General features: G+C 45.3%; 1 protein-coding gene across 1 annotated transcript in view; it reads left to right on the forward strand.

Annotated features, from left to right (window-relative positions):
- Nucleotides 1-11,171: 11,171 nt before the first annotated feature.
- Nucleotides 11,172-21,992, forward strand: part of LOC140457797 (protein mono-ADP-ribosyltransferase PARP12-like) — a 52,350-nt gene continuing 41,529 nt past the window's right edge. The window contains exons 1-3 of the mRNA XM_072551419.1: nt 11,172-11,699; nt 18,127-18,262; nt 21,333-21,591. Of these exons, the coding sequence (XP_072407520.1) occupies nt 11,365-11,699; nt 18,127-18,262; nt 21,333-21,591 (730 nt within the window). The 5' untranslated portion in view covers nt 11,172-11,364. The remainder of the gene's footprint in view (nt 11,700-18,126; nt 18,263-21,332; nt 21,592-21,992) is intronic.

Here is a 21,992-nt window from a genome sequence, read left to right on the forward strand (position 1 = left end):
CCAACAAGTTTGACCACTGCACCCGCTCAACCAGATTGACCACTGCACCCCCTCAACCAGAATGACCACTGCATCCCTTCCAGCAGAATGACCATGACACCCCCTCCACCAGAGTGACCACTGCACTCCCTGCACCAGAGTGACCACTACACCCCCTCCACCAGAGTGACCACTGCACCCCCTGCACCAGGGTGACCACTGCACCCCCTCCACCAGGATGACCACTAAACCCCCACCGCCAGGATGACCACTGCACCCCCTTCACCAGAGTGACCACTAAACCCCTTCTACCAGAGTGACCACTACTCCCCTTCCACCAGAGTGATCTCTGCACCCACTCCACCAGAGTGACCACTGCAACCCTCCACCAGAGTGACCACTAAACGCATTCCACCAGGGTGACCACTACAACCCTCCACCACATTGACCACTGCACCCCCTCCAACAAGTTTGACCACTGCACCCGCTCAACCAGATTGACCACTGCACCCCCTCAACCAGAATGACCACTGCAAGCCGTCCAGCAGAATGACCATGACACCCCCTCCACCAGAGTGACCACTGCACTCCCTGCACCAGAGTGACCACTACACCCCCTCCACCAGATTGAATACTACAACCCTTTCCCAGAATGACCACTGCATCCCTTCCACCAAAATGACAACTACACCCCCTCCACTAGAGTGACCACTGCACTCCCTCCAACAGGGTGACCACTGCACCCCCTGCACCAGGGTGACCACTGCACCCCCTCCACCAGGATGACCACTAAACCCCCACCGCCAGGATGACCACTGCACCCCCTCCACCAGGATGACCACTAAACCCCCACCGCAAGGATGACCACTGCACCCCCTTCGCCAGAGTGACCACTACACCCCTTCGACCAGAGTGACCACGACAACCCCTTCCACAGAGTGACTACTATACCACCTCCACCAGAGTGACCACTGCACCGCTCCACCAGAGTGACCACTGCACCCCCTACACCAGAGTGACCACTGCACCCCCACAGCAGGGTCACCACTGCATCCCTTCCACCAGGATGACCACTACACCCCCTCCGCCAGGATGACCATGACACCCCCTCCACCAAAGTGACCATTGCACTCCTCCACCAGAATGACCACTGCTCCCCTTCCACCAGAGTGACCATAGTACCCGTTCCACCAGAGTGACCACGACATCCGTTCTGCCAGAGTGATCACTACACCCCTTCCGCCAGAATGAACACTACACCCCCTCCACCAGAGTGACCACTGCACCTGCTCCACCATAGAAACCACTGCACCCCCTCAACCAAAGTGACCACTACACCCCTTCCTCTAGAGTGACTACTACACCCCTTCCACCAGAATGACCACTATAACCCCTCCACCAGAGTGACCACTGCACCCTACTCCACTAGAGTGACCAATACACCCCTGCCACCAGAGTGACCACTACACCCCTTCCACCAGAGTGACCACTGCACCCCTCCACCAGGGTGACCACTGCACTCCTCCACCTGAATGACCACTGCTCCCCTTCCACCAGTGACCATGGCACCCGTTCCACCAGAGTGACTACTACATCCGTTCTGCCAGAGTGACCACTGCACCCCTTCCACTAGAGTGAACACTGCACACCCGCCCGCCAGAATGAACACTGCACCCCCTCCACCAGAATGACCACTGCACCTGTTCCATCAGAGTGACCACTGCACTCCTTCCACCAGAATGACCACTACACCCACTCCACCAGAGTGACCAAAGCACCCCCTCCACCACAGTGACCACTACTCCCCTTCCACCAGAATGACCATTGCACCCCCTCCACCAGAGTGACCACTGCACCCCTTCCACCAGAATGACCACTGCACCCTCCTCCACCAGAGTGACCAATACACCCCTGCCACCAGAGTGACCACTACACCGCTTCCACCAGAGTGACCACTACACCCCTTCCACCAGAGTGACCACTGCACCCCTCCACCAGGGTGACCACTCCACCCCTTCCATCAGAGTGACCACTACACCCACTCCACCAGGGTGGCCACTGCAACCCCTCCACCAGAGTGACCACTGCACTTCTCCACCAGAATGACCACTGATCCCCTTCCACCAGAGTGACCATAGCATCCATTCCACCAGAGTGACCACTACACCCCTTCCACCAGAGTGACTACTACTCCCCTTCCACCAGAATGAACACTGCATCCCCTCCACCAGAATGACCACTGCACCTGTTCCATCAGAGTGACCACTGCACTCCTTCCACCAGAATGACCACTACACCCGCTCCACCAGAGTGACCACTGCACCCCCTCCACCAGAGTGACCACTGCACCTGCTCCACCAGAGAAACCACTGCAACCCCTCAACCAAAATGAACACTACACCCCTTCCTCCAGAGTGACTACTACACCCCTTCCACCAGAATGACCACTATAACCCCTCCACCAGGGTGACCACTGCACCCTCCTCCACCAGAGTGACCAATGCACCACCTCCACCAGAGTGACCACTACACCCCTTCCACCAGAGTGACCACTGCACCCCTCCACCAGGGTGACCACTCCATCCCTTCCATCAGAATGACCACTACACCCGCTCCACCAGAGTGACCAAAGCACCCCCTCCACCACAGTGACCACTACTCCCCTTCCACCAGAATGACCATTGCACCCCCTCCACCAGTGTGACCACTGCACCCCTTCCACCAGAATGACCACTACACCCTCTCCACCAGAGTGACGACTGCACCCCATCCACCAGAGTGACCTCTGCACCCCTTCCACCAGAGTGATCTCTGCACCCACTCCACCAGAGTGACCACTGCACCCTCCTCCACTAGAGTGACCAATGCACCCCTGCCACCAGAGTGACCACTATAACCCCTCCACCAGGGTGACCACTGCACCCTCCTCCACCAGAGTGACCAATACACCCCTGCCACCAGAGTGACCACTACTCCCCTTCCACCAGAATGAACACTGCATCCCCTCCACCAGAATGACCACTGCACCTGTTCCATCAGAGTGACCACTGCACTCCTTCCACCAGAATGACCACTACACCCGCTCCACCAGAGTGACCACTGCACCCCCTCCACCAGAGTGACCACTGCACTTCTCCACCAGAATGACCACTGATCCCCTTCCACCAGAGTGACCATAGCATCCATTCCACCAGAGTGACCACTACACCTCTTCCACCAGAGTGACCACTACTCCCCTTCCACCAGAATGAACACTGCACCCCCTCCACCAGAATGACCACTGCACCTGTTCCATCAGAGTGACCACTGCACTCCTTCCACCAGAATGACCACTACACCCGCTCCACCAGAGTGACCACTGCACCCCCTCCACCAGAGTGACCACTGCACCTGCTCCACCAGAGAAACCACTGCAACCCCTCAACCAAAATGAACACTACACCCCTTCCTCCAGAGTGACTACTACACCCCTTCCACCAGAATGACCACTATAACCCCTCCACCAGGGTGACCACTGCACCCTCCTCCACCAGAGTGACCAATGCACCACCTCCACCAGAGTGACCACTACACCCCTTCCACCAGAGTGACCACTGCACCCCTCCACCAGGGTGACCACTCCATCCCTTCCATCAGAATGACCACTACACCCGCTCCACCAGAGTGACCAAAGCACCCCCTCCACCACAGTGACCACTACTCCCCTTCCACCAGAATGACCATTGCACCCCCTCCACCAGTGTGACCACTGCACCCCTTCCACCAGAATGACCACTACACCCTCTCCACCAGAGTGACGACTGCACCCCATCCACCAGAGTGACCTCTGCACCCCTTCCACCAGAGTGATCTCTGCACCCACTCCACCAGAGTGACCACTGCACCCTCCTCCACTAGAGTGACCAATGCACCCCTGCCACCAGAGTGACCACTATAACCCCTCCACCAGGGTGACCACTGCACCCTCCTCCACCAGAGTGACCAATACACCCCTGCCACCAGAGTGACCACTACACCGCTTCCACCAGAGTGACCACTACACCCCTTCCACCAGAGTGACCACTGCACCCCTCCACCAGGGTGACCACTCCACCCCTTCCATCAGAGTGACCACTACACCCACTCCACCAGGGTGGCCACTGCAACCCCTCCACCAGAGTGACCACTGCACTTCTCCACCAGAATGACCACTGATCCCCTTCCACCAGAGTGACCATAGCATCCATTCCACCAGAGTGACCACTACACCTCTTCCACCAGAGTGACCACTACTCCCCTTCCACCAGAATGAACACTGCACCCCCTCCACCAGAATGACCACTGCACCTGTTCCATCAGAGTGACCACTGCACTCCTTCCACCAGAATGACCACTACACCCGCTCCACCAGAGTGACCACTGCACCCCCTCCACCAGAGTGACCACTGCACCTGCTCCACCAGAGAAACCACTGCAACCCCTCAACCAAAATGAACACTACACCCCTTCCTCCAGAGTGACTACTACACCCCTTCCACCAGAATGACCACTATAACCCCTCCACCAGGGTGACCACTGCACCCTCCTCCACCAGAGTGACCAATGCACCCCCTCCACCAGAGTGACCACTACACCCCTTCCACCAGAGTGACCACTGCACCCCTCCACCAGGGTTACCACTCCATCCCTTCCATCAGATTGACCACTACACCCACTCCACCAGGGTGGCCACTGCACCCCTTCCACCAGAGTGACCACTGCACCTCTTCCACCAGAATGACCACTACACACCCTCCACCAGACTAACCACTGCACCCCTTCCATCAGAGTGACCACTGCACCCCCTTCACCCGAGTGACCAGTACACCCTTTCCACCAGGATGACCACTGCACCCCTTCCACCAGCATGGCCACTGCATCTCTCCACCACGGTGACCACTCCACCGCTTCCATCAGAGTGACCACTACACCCACTCCACCAGGGTGGCCACTGCACCCCCTCCACCAGAGTGACCACTGCACTCCTCCACCAGAATGACCACTGCTCCCCTTCCACCAGAGTGACCATAGTACCCATTCCACCAGAGTGACCACTACATCCGTTCTGCCAGAGTGATCACTACACCTCTTCCACCAGAATGAACACTGCACCCCCTCCACCAGAATGACCACTGCACCTGTTCCATCAGAGTGACCACTGCACTCCTTCCACCAGAATGACCAGTACACCCGCTCCACCAGAGTGACCACTGCACCCCCTCCACCAGAGTGACCAGTGCACCTGCTCTACCAGAGAAACCACTGCAACCCCTCAACCAAAATGAACACTACATCCCTTCCTCCAGAGTGACTACTACACCCCTTCCACCAGAATGACCACTATAACCCCTCCACCAGGGTGACCACTGCACCCTCCTCCACCAGAGTGACCAATGCACCCCCTCCACCAGAGTGACCACTACACCCCTTCCACCAGATTGACCACTACACACCCTCTACCAGAGTGACCACTACACCCCCTTCACTGGAGTGACCAGTATACCCTTTCCACCAGGATGATCACTGCACCCCTTCCACCAGCATGGCCACTGCATCCCTCCACCAGGGTGACCACTCCACCGCTTCCATCAGAGTGACCACTACACCCACTCCACCAGGGTGACCACTCCACCCCTTCCACCAGAGTGACCACTGCACCTCTTCCATCAGAATGACCACTACACACCCTCCACCAGTGTGAACACTGCACCCCTTCCATCAGAGTGACCACTGCACCCCTTTAACCAGAGTGACCCCTACACCCCCTCCACCAGGGTGACCACTGCACCCCTTCTACCAGATTGACCACAACACCCCACCACAATGACCACTGCACCCCTTCCACCAGAATGACCACTGCACCACCTCCACCAGAGTGACCACTACACCCCTTCCACCAGAGTGACCACTGCACCCCTTCCACCAGAGTGACCACTGCACCCCATCCACCAGAGTGACCACTACACCCCTTTCACCAGAGTGACCACTGCACCCCCTCCACCAGAGTGACCACTACACCCCTTTCACCAGAGTGACCACTGCACCCCTTCCACCAGCATTACCACTGCACCCCCTCCACCAGAATGACCACTACACCCCCTCCACCAGAGTGACTACTGCACTCCTTCCAACAGGATGACCACTACACCCCTCCATCAGGTTGACCACTGCACCCCCTCCGCCAGAGTAACCACTACACCCCTTCGACCAAAGTGACCCCTATACCACCTCCACCAGAGTTACCACTGCAACCTCTACACCAGGGTGACCACTGCACCCCTTCCACCAGAGTGACCACTGCACCATCTCAACAAGAATGACCACTACACCCCTTCCACCAGAGTGACCACTACATCCCTTCCACTAGGGTGACCACAACACCACTTCCACCAGAGTGACCACTGTTCCCCCTCCACCAGAGTGACCACTACACCCTCTCCACCAAGGTGACCACTACACCGCTTCCACCAGAGTGACCACTGCACTGCTTCAACCAGAGTGACCACTGCTCCACCTCCACAAGAGTGACCACTATGCACCATCCACCAGGATGACCACTGCACCCCTTCCACCAGAGTGGCCATTGCACCCCCTCCACCAGAGTGACCACTACACCCCCTCCACCAAGGTGACCGCTACATCCCTTCCACCAGATTGACCACACACCCCTTTCACCAGAATGACCACTGCACCCCCTCCACCAGAGTGACCACTACACCCTTTCCACCAGGATGACCACTGCACCCCTTTCACCAGAGTGGCCATTGCACCCCCTCCACCAGAGTGACCACTACACCCCTTCCACCACAATGACCACTATACCCCCTCCACCAGGGTGACCACTGCACCCCCTCAACCAGGGTGACCACTGTTTCCATTCCATCAGTGCTATCTCTGCATCCCCTCCTCCAAGGTGAACTCTGCTCCCCCATCACCAGGGTTCATTCTTTGCCGATTGTGCCAGGGTAATCCCTGTGTCCACTTCATCAATGTAACCACATTGTCCTCTCCACCAGGGTGAACTCTATGTCCAATCCATTAGGATGAACTGTGTGCCAACTCTGCCAGGATGAACTGTGTTCCCAGACCACCACAGTGACATTTGCACTGACTCAACAAGGAAACTGAACTATTTTCCTGATCAGCCCCACTTGCAAACTAGTTTGTAGATCATTGAAAGTGGATGTGCAGGTAGGTAGGATAGTAAGAAGGTGTTTAGTTTGCATTCCTTTCTTGGTCAGAGTATTGAGTACAGGAGTTGGGAAGTCATGTTGTGGCTGTACAGGACATTGGTTAAGACACTTTTGGAATATTGTGTGCAATTCTGGTCTCCCTCCTCTCTGAATGATGTTGTGAAATTTGAAAGTGTTCAGAAAAGATTTACAAGGATGTTGTCAGGGTTGGAGGGTTTGAGTTATAGGGAGTGGCATCGAAGGCTGAGGAACGACCATATACATATTTCTAAATAGGAAGGGTTTAGAGGGATATGAGCCAAGTGCTGTCAAATGGGAGTAGATTAGTTTAGGATATCTGGTCAGAATAGGCGAGTTGGACCGAAGGGTCTGTTTCCATACTGTACACCTCTATGACACTATGTGATAAAGACTTATAATCTTAAAATTCCTTCAGTTCTTTGCAGTGTATTGGACTGACATTCACTTCAAATGATGTTGAAATGGGCCCAGATTACTTTCATACACATTGGATCCTTCTAGAGAATGGAGGCACTTACCACCACCAACGCCATACGCGCCCCTACACCCTCCATAAGAGCATTAGTTATATGAGCAGAATTGGGCCACTTGGCCCAAGAAATCTGCTTCATCATTTGATCATGGCTGACATGTTTCTCAATCCCATTCTCCTACCTTCTCCCAGTAACCCTTGATCCCTTACTAAACCAATCTATCTTTGTCTTAAGTGCACTCAATAACTTGGCCCCCAAGGCCTTCTGTGGCAGTGGCAGATTAACCACTCTCTGGCTAAAAGGAATCCTCCACATTTCATTCTCCTACTAAAGGAAACATCTTCTCCATATCTCTCTATCTAGGCCTCTCAATATTCGATAAGCTTCAATCAGATCCCCCTCATCCTTCTAAACTCCATCAAGTACAGATTCAGAGTCCTCAACTGCATCTCATATGACAAACCTTTCATCCCTGGGGTCATTCTTTTAAACCTCCTCTGGACCCTTCCAAGGCACATCCTTCCATCATTCCTGGGCCCATAACTGCTCACAATATTCCAAATGTGTCTGACCAGAGCCTTCCACAGCCTCAGCAGTACATTTATATTCTTGTGTTGTACCCCTCTCAAAATGAATGCGAACATTGCATTTGCCTTCCTAACCAACAACTGAATCTGCATGTTAACATTAAAAGAATCCTGAACTATGACTCCTAAGTCCATTTGTGCTTCAGATTTTCAAACTAGCCTAAGCCTCTATTCTTTTGACCAAAGCACGTAACCTCACATTTTCCCACATTCCATCTGCCCACTCTCCTAACCTATGCAGCCTCCCTGCTTCCTGAAAGCAATCTGTCCTTTCACCTCACTTTGTGCCAACTGCAAACTTAGCAACGATGCCCTCAGTTCCTTTTTTCCAGATCATTAATGTATAATGTGAACAGTTGTGATCTCAACACTGGTCTCTGTGCAACTCCTCTAGTCAACGGCTGATCTCCTGAAAAATAACTTTTATCCCCACTCTCTGCTATTTTGCCAGTCAGCCAATCCCCTCTCCATACAGCACCTTACCCCTAACATTAAGGGTTTTTATCTTATTTAGTAGTCTTCTATACAGCATCTTTCAAAGGCCTTTTGAAGTTCCAAATTTCACTGGCTCTTCTTTATTCAACTTCCTCATTGCCTCTTCAAAGAATTCGAACAGATTTGTCAGGCGTGACCTCTGGTTGATGAAACCATGCTGACTCAGCCCTATCTCATATACACTTCCAAGTATTCCGCAATCTCATCCTTAATAATGGACTCTAAATGTTTACGATTTGGAGATGCTGATGTTGGACTGGGGTGCACAAAGTTAAAAATCACACCACATGAGGTTATAGTCCAACAGGTTTATTTGGAGGCACTGACTTTCATAGTGCTGCTCCTTTATCAGGTGGTAGTGGAGCAGAATCATATGACACAGACTTTATAGCAACAGGATTGCAGTGTCATGGAACGTAATATTAAACGAATTAAGCTTAAGCCTTTCATCTTTTAGAATGATCATGTTAGTTTTGGTTCCTTCATTTGTAAATCCCAGAACTTTTTAAAGTTACATTCTCAAGATAGTTTTAACAAAACCTCTGCTCAGATAATGCATTAAAGGCATGAGGTTAAAGTCTGTTTGTGTCCCAATGTTGGGTCAGACTGATTATTACCAAGGTCAGGTTAAACAGCCTATAGCTTACTGTCTTCTGCCTCCCAACCCTATTAAACAGGGGTGTTCCAGTAGCCATTTTCCAGTACTCTGGGACACTCCCTGACTTCAGTGATTCATGAAAGATCACCATCAATGCCTCTACATTCTCAGTTATCTCCTTCAGAAGTCTGGGTATAGTCCATCTGGTCCAGGTGACATTCATGTTCAGACCTTTCAGCTTCTCCAGCATCTTCTCCTTGGTCAAGGTGATATTCAAATCCTGTGCTTGGGTACTGCAAGGTAGAGAGGGAAAAAGAAACCAACAGGGAGGAAAGTTTTAGCCAACATCCACAAACTAGATCAGTAACCTGATCAGATTTCTTTGTTCACCATTGCTAAAAAAAACTTGTTTATTCTTATCCCACAAAGGAAGAAGCACTCTGGAGAACCTTACATTCAACTAGCATGAACCTTAGCAAGCGATTACTATGGAAAATAAAGAACATGAAAGCATGGGAAGGGTTAAAGCATGAGACCACTGGCAGCCTGTATTCTGTGGAAGGCAGGATGGGATAACCATAGTGGAACATTCTTACACCAATTAGCAGAGTAAGGTTAAGGCTGAAAAGTCACTATGGCGAGATGAGATAACACAACTACGAAAGCAAGTTTCTCTGTGAAGTGTTATTATGACAGGATTGGGGCAATAAATATTTGGGACATGACATTAAAGTATCTAATTAATAGTTAGTAGAGTCAGCTTGAGACAGGAGACTATTGTAACAGATGGGATAGCTAAATATCTATCATGACAGGTTAGTCTGGAATGGAAAGATCACTGTAGCACAGTTAGCAATAAATATCTAACGGTGACATTAGAATAACATTAAGTAGAATGTACAACTAAAGAGATAATGGGAACTAACATCACTGAGTTATTGTGTAGCTAGAGTGAGGTACTTTGATTAATATAGTTGGGCATGCTGAGAAGCTAACAGAAACATGATAAAAAAAATATAAAAATCCACGGACCCTGAGGTTAATCTGCTTTTTCAGTGTCACTTTTTGTTTGCAAATAAAAGACCTATTTTTTGAAGAACTCTCTGCGTCTCCCGGTGGTTCTCTATATTTTCTCCACAATAATACCTGACACAACAAGCAACAGAGGAGAAAGTGAGAACTACACATACTGACCTTGCTGATGAAGACCTTACGCTCGAAACATGCTCCTCGGATGCTACCTGACCGGCTGTGCTTTTCCAGCACTACACTTTTTGACAACAAGCAACAGAGCTTTGAAATGGGGGGGGGGGGGGGGATACTTCAAGAAGAACGATCAAATCTGTATTTCTCCATCTGAAAGGTTTCCTGCTATCTCGATCTTTTCCTTATTCTTTGTGATATGTGTATAAAACACTTCTAAAGTCGCATACCTGAGACTGGTATTCACAGTCCGGAGAAATCCTATTTTGAGTTTAAAAAAACACTTGCTTTTATGTAGCGCCCTTCACAACTTTCGCCAATGAAGTATTTTTGTGATGTAGCCACCTCTCTAACACAGCCAACATGCCTCTTCCCAGCTGCAATAATCTGCTTTATTCATGTTCTCTGAGTATTCATCTGCTCTGGATACAACGCCATTAACACCCGATCGTGGTCATGTGTTTTAGAGTTTTTTATTATCTGTGTTTTAGCCGGAAATGTTTCGGTTGTACTCCGACCATGGAGCATGTTAATTTGGGCAAGAAATGAAAAGGTTTATGGTACCACAGAGACACCTCACGGCTTCAGTTTATCTTTTTAAAGGATGCAAGAAATTTCAAAACTCTAACTCTATCTTTTGTGGTGATTGCAACACTAGTTCCAATTAATTAATCATGCCGTTTCGTTCTGGAGAAGGATTTACGTCGCTGAAGTTTCACTTTCATTTCCCAGGTTTCCAACTCACATATTGAGAAGGATTTTGTCACAGTCATTCGGCAAGAAAACGACGGGCAGAAATGTCACTGTCAACACTCCAACAGAAAATCGTCAAGATCCTGTGTTCCAATAATGGGTCACTGCTTTATGAGCAGCTCCGCAGAATTCTCTCCAAAAGTGATGCAGTATCTGACGTGCATCTAACCATGACATTGAAGGGCTGCCAGCGTTTTACCATTGTCCCAGAAACTGGGGGAGAAATATCAGAGTCTGAGCTAACGTCGGACAGTCGAATTATAGCCACCACCGTTGTCCGGCTCTGTAAGGACTACCCGAACAAGAAATGTCAAGACTGTGGCCAACTTCACCTGTGCAGATTTTTTATTCTGGGCCACTGCAAATACTCAGGAGAAAGGTAATGTATAGGCCAGATCGTCAAAAACTAAACAGCTAACTAAGTCAATGTGAGACACTGTTGGTAACTGAGATAATGGAAAGCTAGTGGCAAAGGCAAACTTTAAACAATATTTATGGAAGAATATCTTACTTTGTCATACTGTTACCATTGTAAAAAAAAAGTTTGTTCTTCACTTTCTGTTGGTGTTTCTGAAGTAAAGTCTAAGATTGTACTCAGTAGTAAAAATGCATTGGGATGGTGGGGAAAAGCATCTTCAGCCCGAGAAAGAGTGTAGCCTCTTCCGTACTTGCAGAAACCTCCACATAAAGTAGTTCTGGTGCTGCTTTGGTCTCCCCACGAGAAGCATGGGGGCCAATTCAGTGAAGATGTCTAGGGAATAGGGTTGCAACACGGATTGGAGGCATCCTATCATGTTTTCGCATGCATCTTTCAGATCATACAATTTCCGTTAATGTTCTCATGAGTTTATTATCTTTGTGCGTTTGGTCCAATAGCTGCTTTCAAGAAGTACTAAAACAGGGGAAAGCACCGGTGAGCAGGCAAAAAGGGAAAGCAAAGGTGGTATTTTGATTCCACTGCAAGTAATAGTAACTGACTGACGATGCACCAAAATCTAATGTGGTAGAATTGGTGGTATTCAGATTATACTATCTAACAGTAGTACAATATTTTAGTGAGAGTCTAAATGTACCTGGTAGTTATGAACATTTCTGCCACTAGTACTTAAAGAGATTGAAGATAAGTCTGAGTGGCATTGTGGACAACAAAATAGATAAGCCATGGGATGTTTTTCGCTGTCGATCGTTAACGAATTAGGCAAGGCATTTGCAGAAATACTAGTCTTAATTTTCAGAAGCTCTCCAGATGTAACAGTTGTGCCATTTGAATTGGAAAAGAGCATTTTCAAACATTTAATTCATGATAAATGGACAATGGCAGCAACGCAAGAATTTCATGCCCATTTGTAATGTTAATCCATTATTAAAGAAAGGGAGAAACCAAGAAACTGCAGACTCCTCAGTTTAATGTCAGTTGTGTGGAATGCACTAGAATTTATCATCAAAAAATGTAGTTGCAGTGTAGTTGATCTATGAGAGTTAGAATGGATTTATAAAGGGTGGGTCATGCTTGACTAATTGAGCTTTTTTTAAGGAAGTTGCAAATGTTGTGGCAGCTGAATGCCTACATATTAGGGAATAGTTTACATGGTATTCCAAAAGAAAATTAGTTTCTAAAGCTTTGGCTTTCATATGAATTAAGTTTACAATGGTCACCATGGTAACTAATGACTGCTTATGCACAATGATAGCCAATGGTAATAATAATTAGACATATACTTGAGAGATAATAAAAGCAATTATCAGAACATTTAACACTCTAATGTTTGAAGGAAACAGCTGACCTAGCTCATGTGACTGGAGGCATCAAGACATTGTTATGATCTCGGTTGGTGTTCATCTTGGACAAGTCAGAACTCAGAGTGAAACTTATAGATTTTTAAAATTGAATTGGGTGATTATTCTCTGAAATGTAGCCACATGAGGCTGTAAATTTTCTTTAACTATGAAACAGAAGTTTATTGTGTGTAAGAAAATAAAACAAACCAAGCTATCTTAATATATGAACACATTTCGAAGGCTCTTAAAGCACACAGCAAAAAAAAAGTCTCGTCAATTCCTGCAAACCATCACTTCACAGATTTTCAGCTCCACAGAAGTCGGTTTTCTATATCAAATCTTAAGATTTGACTTAAGTGTTTTTCTCCGGTACTAACATATCAACTGTGAAGTCTTCTCAAATGAATACTCACAACACCAAAAGTTTTAACTTTATCCATTTAATGCCCAAACATCAGGTCAGGTATACCAATTTATTATAGTTGCATTTGAAATACCACAAATGGTTAAACATCTGGGTGATGAAGGATGAACTGGCTCCCCTTCTGTATTCACCCACCTCTTGGTTGATTTAAAAATATTTCCTTTCTCACTGATACCTTTCTCTCAGATCCAAATGAACTTGAAAGACAGTCCTTTAGTTGTCCTGGTTCATGTTGTCTCACTCAGTAGCTAGCTGACCTCTGGCACTCTGAGTGGGAGAATACCTTTACCTGCAGCGTTGAGTAACTGAGGTACAGCTTTTGACAGTAATCACCACAGTATGCTAATGCTGAAACCCAGGCTAATACACTGAAGTATCTTAGTCTGCAAGACCCATGTGGACACACCATTATAGTTGAAACTGGCTTTTTTACCATTGCATTTGTGTATTCTTCAGAGGAATAACACAAAATCTGTCTGCAGTTTGGGATGTAGTCCCCAGGCTGTTGTGCACTTTGTAGTCACAAGAGATCATGGCCTGGTCTGCTTTGATTTGTCTCTTCCGGCTTTGAAGAGTTGTCATTTGATGTTCCATTTTCAACTTTATGAGTGAAATTCTGTGGGTCTCTCTCTCTCTCTCTCTTTCTCTCTCACTCTACAATTGCTATGTAATTTATTTCTGTAGCCATTTTTGGCTGTAATAGTCCCTTTTAACACACACTTTGGAGATAAAATTTAAAATGTGCATAACACTTCAGGGTTCTGACCTATGGTCATGACACAGTTTTTTAATCATCGGCACATTTCTATTGAAATACATCTGGTTTAGAAGTTCCCCAAACTAAACTTTTGCCTCAAAGTAACTGAGCCTTCACTGGAGTTACACGCCTTTCTGAGAGAATCTATATTTGTTTCTGACCCCAGTCTGTTCTCCTCCAAAATTCCTAAAAACTTTTAATCTCTAGGTTTTTCTAAACTATAACCAAACTTTGCTTATGCTAAATCCAAAACTAATTCCTTCCAATGTTTATATTCCCTGCTGCAATCCTCAGAGTATCAACAATCTTCCCTTAATGCTGCAGGGATTTTGCCGTCACCTGCTCACTGACATATACTGAATTAGATCATTGTTTTGGAAATAACTCAATAATTTGTTTCTTTTTAAACCGTTCACAAAAATAATCAAGACTTATATGCACTAACTTGAAATCTGAACTCCAAAAATGATAAGAGATAGCCCACAACTGTTACTACAACTCCTTTTGAATAGAAGAGATCACTCCTCACACTATCATCACCAAAGCCTCCAGATGAATAATTTTTTGAGGCTGCACTCTGCAGTGTTTTTTCATGACTGTTTCCTAGGTCAAAATAACATTTAAAACAAGTATAAATCAGTTTCTAGCTGCCTGCATTGAAAGTGGAGTGTTGCAGGGAACACCTCTGGGACACACGCACCCAACAGCTTCACCACCCTGTGGCCAACCACTTTAACTCTCCTTCCCACTGAGCAAAGGACATGCAAGTCCTGGGTCTCCTTCACCGCCAAATACAAGCTAGCTGATGTCTGGCCGAAGAATGCCTCATCTTCCACTTTGGGACTCTTCAACCACATGGCATCACCGTCAACTTCACTAGTTTCCAAATCTCCCCTCCCCTCACCTCATCCCAGATTCAACCCTCCAACTTGGCACCACCCTCTTGGCCTGTCTCAACTGTCTGATTTCCTTCCCACCTATCCATTTCACTGTCCCCTCCGACCTATCACCATCACCCTCCACCTGCAAGCACCTATCGCCTTCCCAGCTACGTTCCCCAGCCCGATCCCACCATTCTATTTATCTCTCAGACCCCGACCCCTCACATTCCTGATGAAGGGCGTATGCCCAAAATATTGATTGTCCTACTTCTTGGATGCTGCCTGACCAGCTGTGCTTTTCTAGCGTCACACGTTTTGACACAGAATATGGTAACTGAGTGTTGTGATAAAGGGAATGTCATTTGCCTTCCCCTCCACAGTTCTGCGATACAGGGAACATGTCAGAATGGAAGTACAGCTTCATATTTCTGAAGGAAGCTGATCAGCATGTGGGGCTCTTTTGCCATGTTAAAAAGAGGGTCTGGGGTTATCATCTGCCTATGATTACCATTCCTTGGAACATTTGGCCCAATGTTACACTATACATGAACTATTTGAAACTTTCTTATTAAGATATTGGAAATAAAAGTTCAATACTTTTTCCCTAAATCACGTTTTATTGACTCAAAGCTCAGCAAGCGGTCAATTAATTTTATTTTATTAATCCTTTTCTCTCAGTTAGAACAGCTGTAATTACTTTATGGAGTTTTCTTCTGACTCACTTGTGAACATTTTCAGACCAAACACACAGCACCCTCAGCTTCCAGCAGATTTGTGTTTCTAGTATTTTTTCTAACCTTTTCAAGACTTTTTGCCAGCCCTGATGGTTTTGGAGACTGCTGTACTAACAGCATTTAACCTTTTGGTCTGACTGAACTTGTGAACACTTGGACCTACTAGGTAGTTCTGCATTTCAGTGATACAGCACCCCTGTTGCTATGCAACCAAAAGTATTTTTCTATGCCTTGTTTCTAATGCACTGAACTATTCACCTCAAGCTCTGTTCCAAGATTTTAAACCCTCTTTGAAAATGCACGTGTCAACAAACATCCAATCAAGTTGACATCACTCATAGAATTTAAAAAAGAGACTAGGATTATGTCTTCCCTTCTTATTACACACAATATAGAAATACAATTCAATCATAAAACTATACATCATTTTGCCAATTTAGTACCGAGGTTTCAAAATGTATTATGCCATGAAGTTTCATTAGACTTGATCGGTTATTGCTGAGTAAGTCCTACTTAATGCAGTCATTCCTTTGCTTTGGCTATGACTGAAGGTAGACTAGTTGCGCAGTAGTGTCCAGTTTGGATTTGTCCAGCTTTTGGTGACAGGGCATACCAGGGGCAATTTTCCATTTTACCAGATAGATGCCAGTGTTGTAGCATTTTTGGAATAGTTTGGCTAACGTTATGGCCAGTTCTGGGATGCACATTTTAAGAACTATTACTGGGTGGTTGTTGAAAGTCTTTGTTGCATTCAGCACAGTCAGTCATTCTTTGAAATCCATTTGAATGAATTGAAACGGCCAAAAACCTGTAATTCCAGGTGCCGTTAACCTCAGGAGGAGGTTGAGATAAAACATCCATTTGGCACTTTTGGCTGAAGGTGACTCAGATACTTCATTTTAGTTTTGTTGTCATGTACTACATTTTGCCAAAATTGAGAGAATCAAAGTTCATGGATCATTTCATTGTTTAGTTTATACCACCATTTGGTATAAACCATTTGGGAGGACCATGCAATTTTGATCACATCAGTTCTGATGACCAATCTGAGATGTTAACTCTGTTTCCTTATCTCCAGATAATGTCCAGTTTTCTAAGCTTTTTCTGCATTTCTAACATGCGCAGTGTTTTACTTCTGATCTGATTCTTTGCGCAGTCTCTTATTTCTGGCTGTAGCATGCTGTCTCGGCTGTTTTGCATGCATTTTTACTACAGGGTTTGAGACGGTGATTCACAGTCACCTCACATCACATTGTTCAGTTCAGTCCAGCTGCAGAAAGCATCAGAATATCCAGTCCAGAGCAATCAGACATCGAACTGGAATTAGAGCAGAAAATATTGGGTGGAGCGCATAATCGAGAATGGGTTGGAATGACAGAACAAGATCAGAAGGGACTTAACTTCAACGTAATGCCAGACTGTCTTTAAGTACGATATAAAGCTGTGCTGAATAATATGGTTTTAAATTACCAAAGCAGTCAACTCTCTGAGCATGAATCATTCATTGAATCATTTGCAACTGTGCAAAAACGTTTTGCCAAGAATGGCAGCTCGTGAGGCACAGACAATATTAGTAGCTGCATCACAAAACTGAAGTTGACACTGGAGCACTCTTCCAGTGACATCTCCATTGATCTTCCTAGTTTCACGAGTGACTGTAAGACATTTTCAATCCCACAAAGGCTGTATCTCATGTGATTGAGACCCAGTCCTTCAGAATCCATGATATAGTTCTGTCTTTTTTTTGCCATTTTGGAAAATTGGACAGTACTCTAATGTGGGGCATCACATCATTGTATTGCTGCTTTATTCAGTTTGGTAGAACATGCTGAGCAAGTGACCAGCAATAGAGGCCTGTGGCAGGAATCAACAGGTATAGGGGAGTTGCAATGTCACTACATCCAGCCAGCTCATGTGACTGTAATTGGTGATGTTAGGAAATGGGAATAGGCAGTTTTAGTAATGGCGTAGATTTGTGAGATTGGTCATCATATTTTATATTCTCCACATTTTGAGACAGGCTGCTTGGTACAACTGTGAAAAAAACCTGCAGGAAATCCACAAGGGATAATCTACATAAACTAAATAAGAAGAGGGCAAACACACATTGTTTTAGTTTCAGAAGAATTCATACTGGTAGGAAACGTTATGTTTAGTCTCTTGCTAAGGGAATGTTGTGAAAATACATTATCAGCTTTTTCTCTGAAATAGTTATCATTTATTCCTTTCAGTGATGCTTGCAAATACTCCCATGACATCCATAGTTTACACAACTGGAAAATCATTCGCTTTAACCAGCTTCAGGATCTGGACATGAAAGAACTGCGTTTCCTCTTGCTTCAAAATGACCCATCTTTGCTGCCTGAGGTGTGTATTCTAAACTTGTTGCAACACTTCCTGTCCTTTGTCAATGGAGCAATTCAGTAGATGGTAAAGCAAGATCCCAACATTTGCTGTATATGCTCATACAAAAAAAAGTTTGAATGCAAACTTTGATAGAAATTTTAATTAATTTCTTCCTGCCTATTATGAGAGAAAACGGTGCTGGAGGTGGGGAGAATATGTAAAACTGGCATTCAAATTAAATAATGCAATCAGCTACATGAAAGTAATCAACATAATTTGTGATTTACAATTTTGGAAGGGCTATGAGATGAAGTATTGTTGAATTTTCCTGTTCCTGAATTGCTGTGAGTATTGTTCGTTGGTCTCACCACTGACAACAAAATAGTTAAAAGTTCAAGGTGTAGGGGATAAGATACTAACATGAATACATATATTACTGGCAAACAGAAAGCAGAGTGCATGTAGAGGGTCTTTGATCAGTGGGATTTGAAGAATGGCATCCCATTGGTGCCTGTGATGGGACTCCACCTTTTATAATTTGTGTCAATAACTTAACGATAGGAACAAAACATGGCAATTAAATTCACAGATAGCACCAAGATAGGGGAGTGAATGGCAGAAGTCAGATAGATGAAGTGTTATGTGGCAAGAAGCAGAAAAAACATAAATGGAGAATAATTGCAGAATTCCGATATGCAAAGCAATATAGGTATTTTGATGCATGATTCATGAAAAATTAATTTGCAGGTGCAACATGTAATAAAAAAAACTAGTGAGATATAATTAGTTATTTTTTATTGCAATTCTTTATTATGTGTCTCATTGAACATCAAAGTAAGGATGTCATAATTCAGTTATACACAGAGTTGATGAGACCATATGCTGAAGGCTGTGTGCAGTTTTGGTCTCTTTATTTAAGGAAGAATGTAAATGCATTGATTCAGTTCAGAAAACATTTACTAGATTTATACTTTGAATAATTAGGTAGTCCTATGAGGATTGGTTGTACAGGCTGGACTTGTTTGTATTTGAATTTCATAGAGTAAGGTGTACCTTGATTGAAGTGGTCTTGAAAAGTTGGAAGTGGAAAGGATATTTCCTGTTGTGGATGAGTCCAAAACTAGAGTTCACTGCTTCAAAATGCACCCTTTCAGCCAGAATTGAAATTTTGTTTCTTGCAGAGTGTTGAGCAACTTTGAAGCATTTTGCATCAGATAGTGGTGGAAGCAAAGTCGTTAAGTATTTTTAAGGTAGAAGTAGATGGATTCAGTTCGGCAAGGGAATTGATGGTTATTGAGGGGAGATTAGAATGTAGGATTAGAAACACAAACAGATCAGCATGTTCTTATTGAATGACAGAGAAGACTTTAAGTGGCCAAATGGTTTTCTTGTGGTCTTATTACATATGTTTGTAGGTTCATGAGACTTCTGATCAAACATGATTTGAATTCTAAGAAATCACTCATCAGCCAGAATCATGACTCTCTGCAAGGGAATATGGATCAGAATCAGAGCAGTAACATTAAGACCTTGATTCCCGCAAAATAATCGAATATTGGATGATTTCCCCTAGAATGGCAAGAACAGACAGGACTTAATCATGATTTGATGCATAGAGCACCACCACCTTCAGGTTCCCCTCCAGGCTTCACACCATTCCACATGGGAAGAATAAAGCCCTTCCTTTCCTCTCCCTGGAACAAATCCTGAAACTCCCTTCCTTACATGATTTGCATGTATCTATCCCAAATAGGCTGCAGTGGTTCAGGAAGCCAGATCACCATCAATTTTGCAAGGGCAATTAGGATGAGTGGTAAATATTGGCATCCACATCTTATGTATGAATAAAAAGGGTCCACTCCTTGTTGGAGATTGCACAGATCAGGAAAACAACTGGAATCCTTGCGGAAGGGTATCAGAGCTGCCACACAATCAGTTGAGGAGCTTGAATCATGACTTCATTTGCCCAGTGGCCTGCCCAGCCAATCTTCCATTGAACAGATGACATTGACTGTGTTGCCAATTCCAGAGATGGATGAGTGATCTCCCTAATACAGCAGGGAATGACAGTGTCAGATATTGCATATATTGCCTGCTCCAACATGGAGAGGGCCTGATATAAAAACATCAGGACCAGGCAATGCTGACTTCCCTTGGCTCTGAGGTTTGACAGCTGTCACTCAGATATAAGGTGGCAGACTTCAGTGAAACAGATATAATAGATCTTTACTAAGTTTGAATTTGGTGAATTAAGACCCTCAGTGAATATGTCCTACTGTAGGCTGTTCTTCCTCTCTTCTTTGAATTATATGTCTTCCTCTATTCTGCTTATTCTCCACCTCATGTGCAAGAGACATGCCTAATACTGCAGACATAACTGGGAGCAAGAGGTCAAAACAGAATCTTTGAAGTGAAAACTCTGGCCTTAACAAATGTTACGTACTCTCTGGAGAATGCAGAAATTTTAACTAGCAGTGAATACGACCATACACTGCCACCTCAGCAGTCAGTAGAAATCTAAAAGTGGTATTTAAATGGTTGTGTTGGGGAAGTATGTTTCCTCCTGCTGGCGAACCACAGTGTGAAGTTAAAAGAGGTTATTAGTTGAAATATTAAAGCTAAAGATGGCATCACAAAACTCAAAGCAGCATTAGACATTGGCTAATTTTGTGTTTTGCTTTGATCAACGTGTAATGGCATCCAGTGCAACTTGCCCAATGAGTGTGTGTATGTAGTATGGGCAACATTATAGACCTAAAACAAAAATCAATTGCTGAATGTTAAAAATATCAGCCCTGTGCAACAATCATTTGCACAAGGAATAAAACAAGGACCCTCTGTTGTTTGTATGGCTTAGTAACAAACAAAATACTTCACAGTGGGATAGAGTTTCCAAGAGCTTTATCCTTAATCACACTTATGCTATACAATTGATATTGCATGGTGTAAGTAGCCTATAATTTAAAGATTTTCACTTCACTGCAATAATTTTCCTCAGTTGAGTGGTACAAAAGAAGTCCTTAGAAGACATATTATTTTCCTTTGTTTCAGTTTATTTTGAACATTGAATTTGAAATCACTCCTTTTCTAGGTCTGCCTGCATTACAACAGAGGAAATGGGGAATCTCCATTTGGAGGCTGTTCACATAAACGCACCTGTAATAAGCTCCATATTTGCTCATACTTCATTTCCAGAAATTGTAAGTATGGGGCTGAGTGTCGCCGTTCCCACAGTGTCCGTGACAACAGTGCCCTTCTCAAGAAATTTAGTCTGGATGAAAATGTTATGAGAAACCTGCTACTGATATATCAGAACAGGAGCCACATTAAAGAAGCACTCACTCCATCTGGTGAGACTATAATCCTAATTTTTTTCTAATCTTTTGAAATTTATATTGGCTCTATATACATTCATAACAGTGCTCCAAACACAGATGATGCCAAATTCAAGCTGATTTAACTAATTTCAGACAGGGTGGCATTCGACATGTTCTAACTGGCTCTGAATTCTCTGCTGCTGATTGTGAAAATGTGGGAAGTGTTTGACAGCACGATTGAAGTAGAGTATAGTCTTCCCTACAGTTGAACTGCCTGGTAAATGTAGGATAGGTAGACTTTAGGTAATCCTGCATTATAGTATTATGACCTGTAACAAAGGCTGAGTGTATTAGGTATTACTCATGGGAAGTAATAACAATGCAACACAAGTACACACAGATTAGTAATAACAAGTGAGTTAAAAAAAGGTAAC

The sequence above is a fragment of the Chiloscyllium punctatum genome, chromosome 32, assembly GCF_047496795.1.
Source record: "Chiloscyllium punctatum isolate Juve2018m chromosome 32, sChiPun1.3, whole genome shotgun sequence".
In the NCBI taxonomy this organism is placed as follows: Eukaryota; Metazoa; Chordata; class Chondrichthyes; order Orectolobiformes; family Hemiscylliidae; genus Chiloscyllium; species Chiloscyllium punctatum.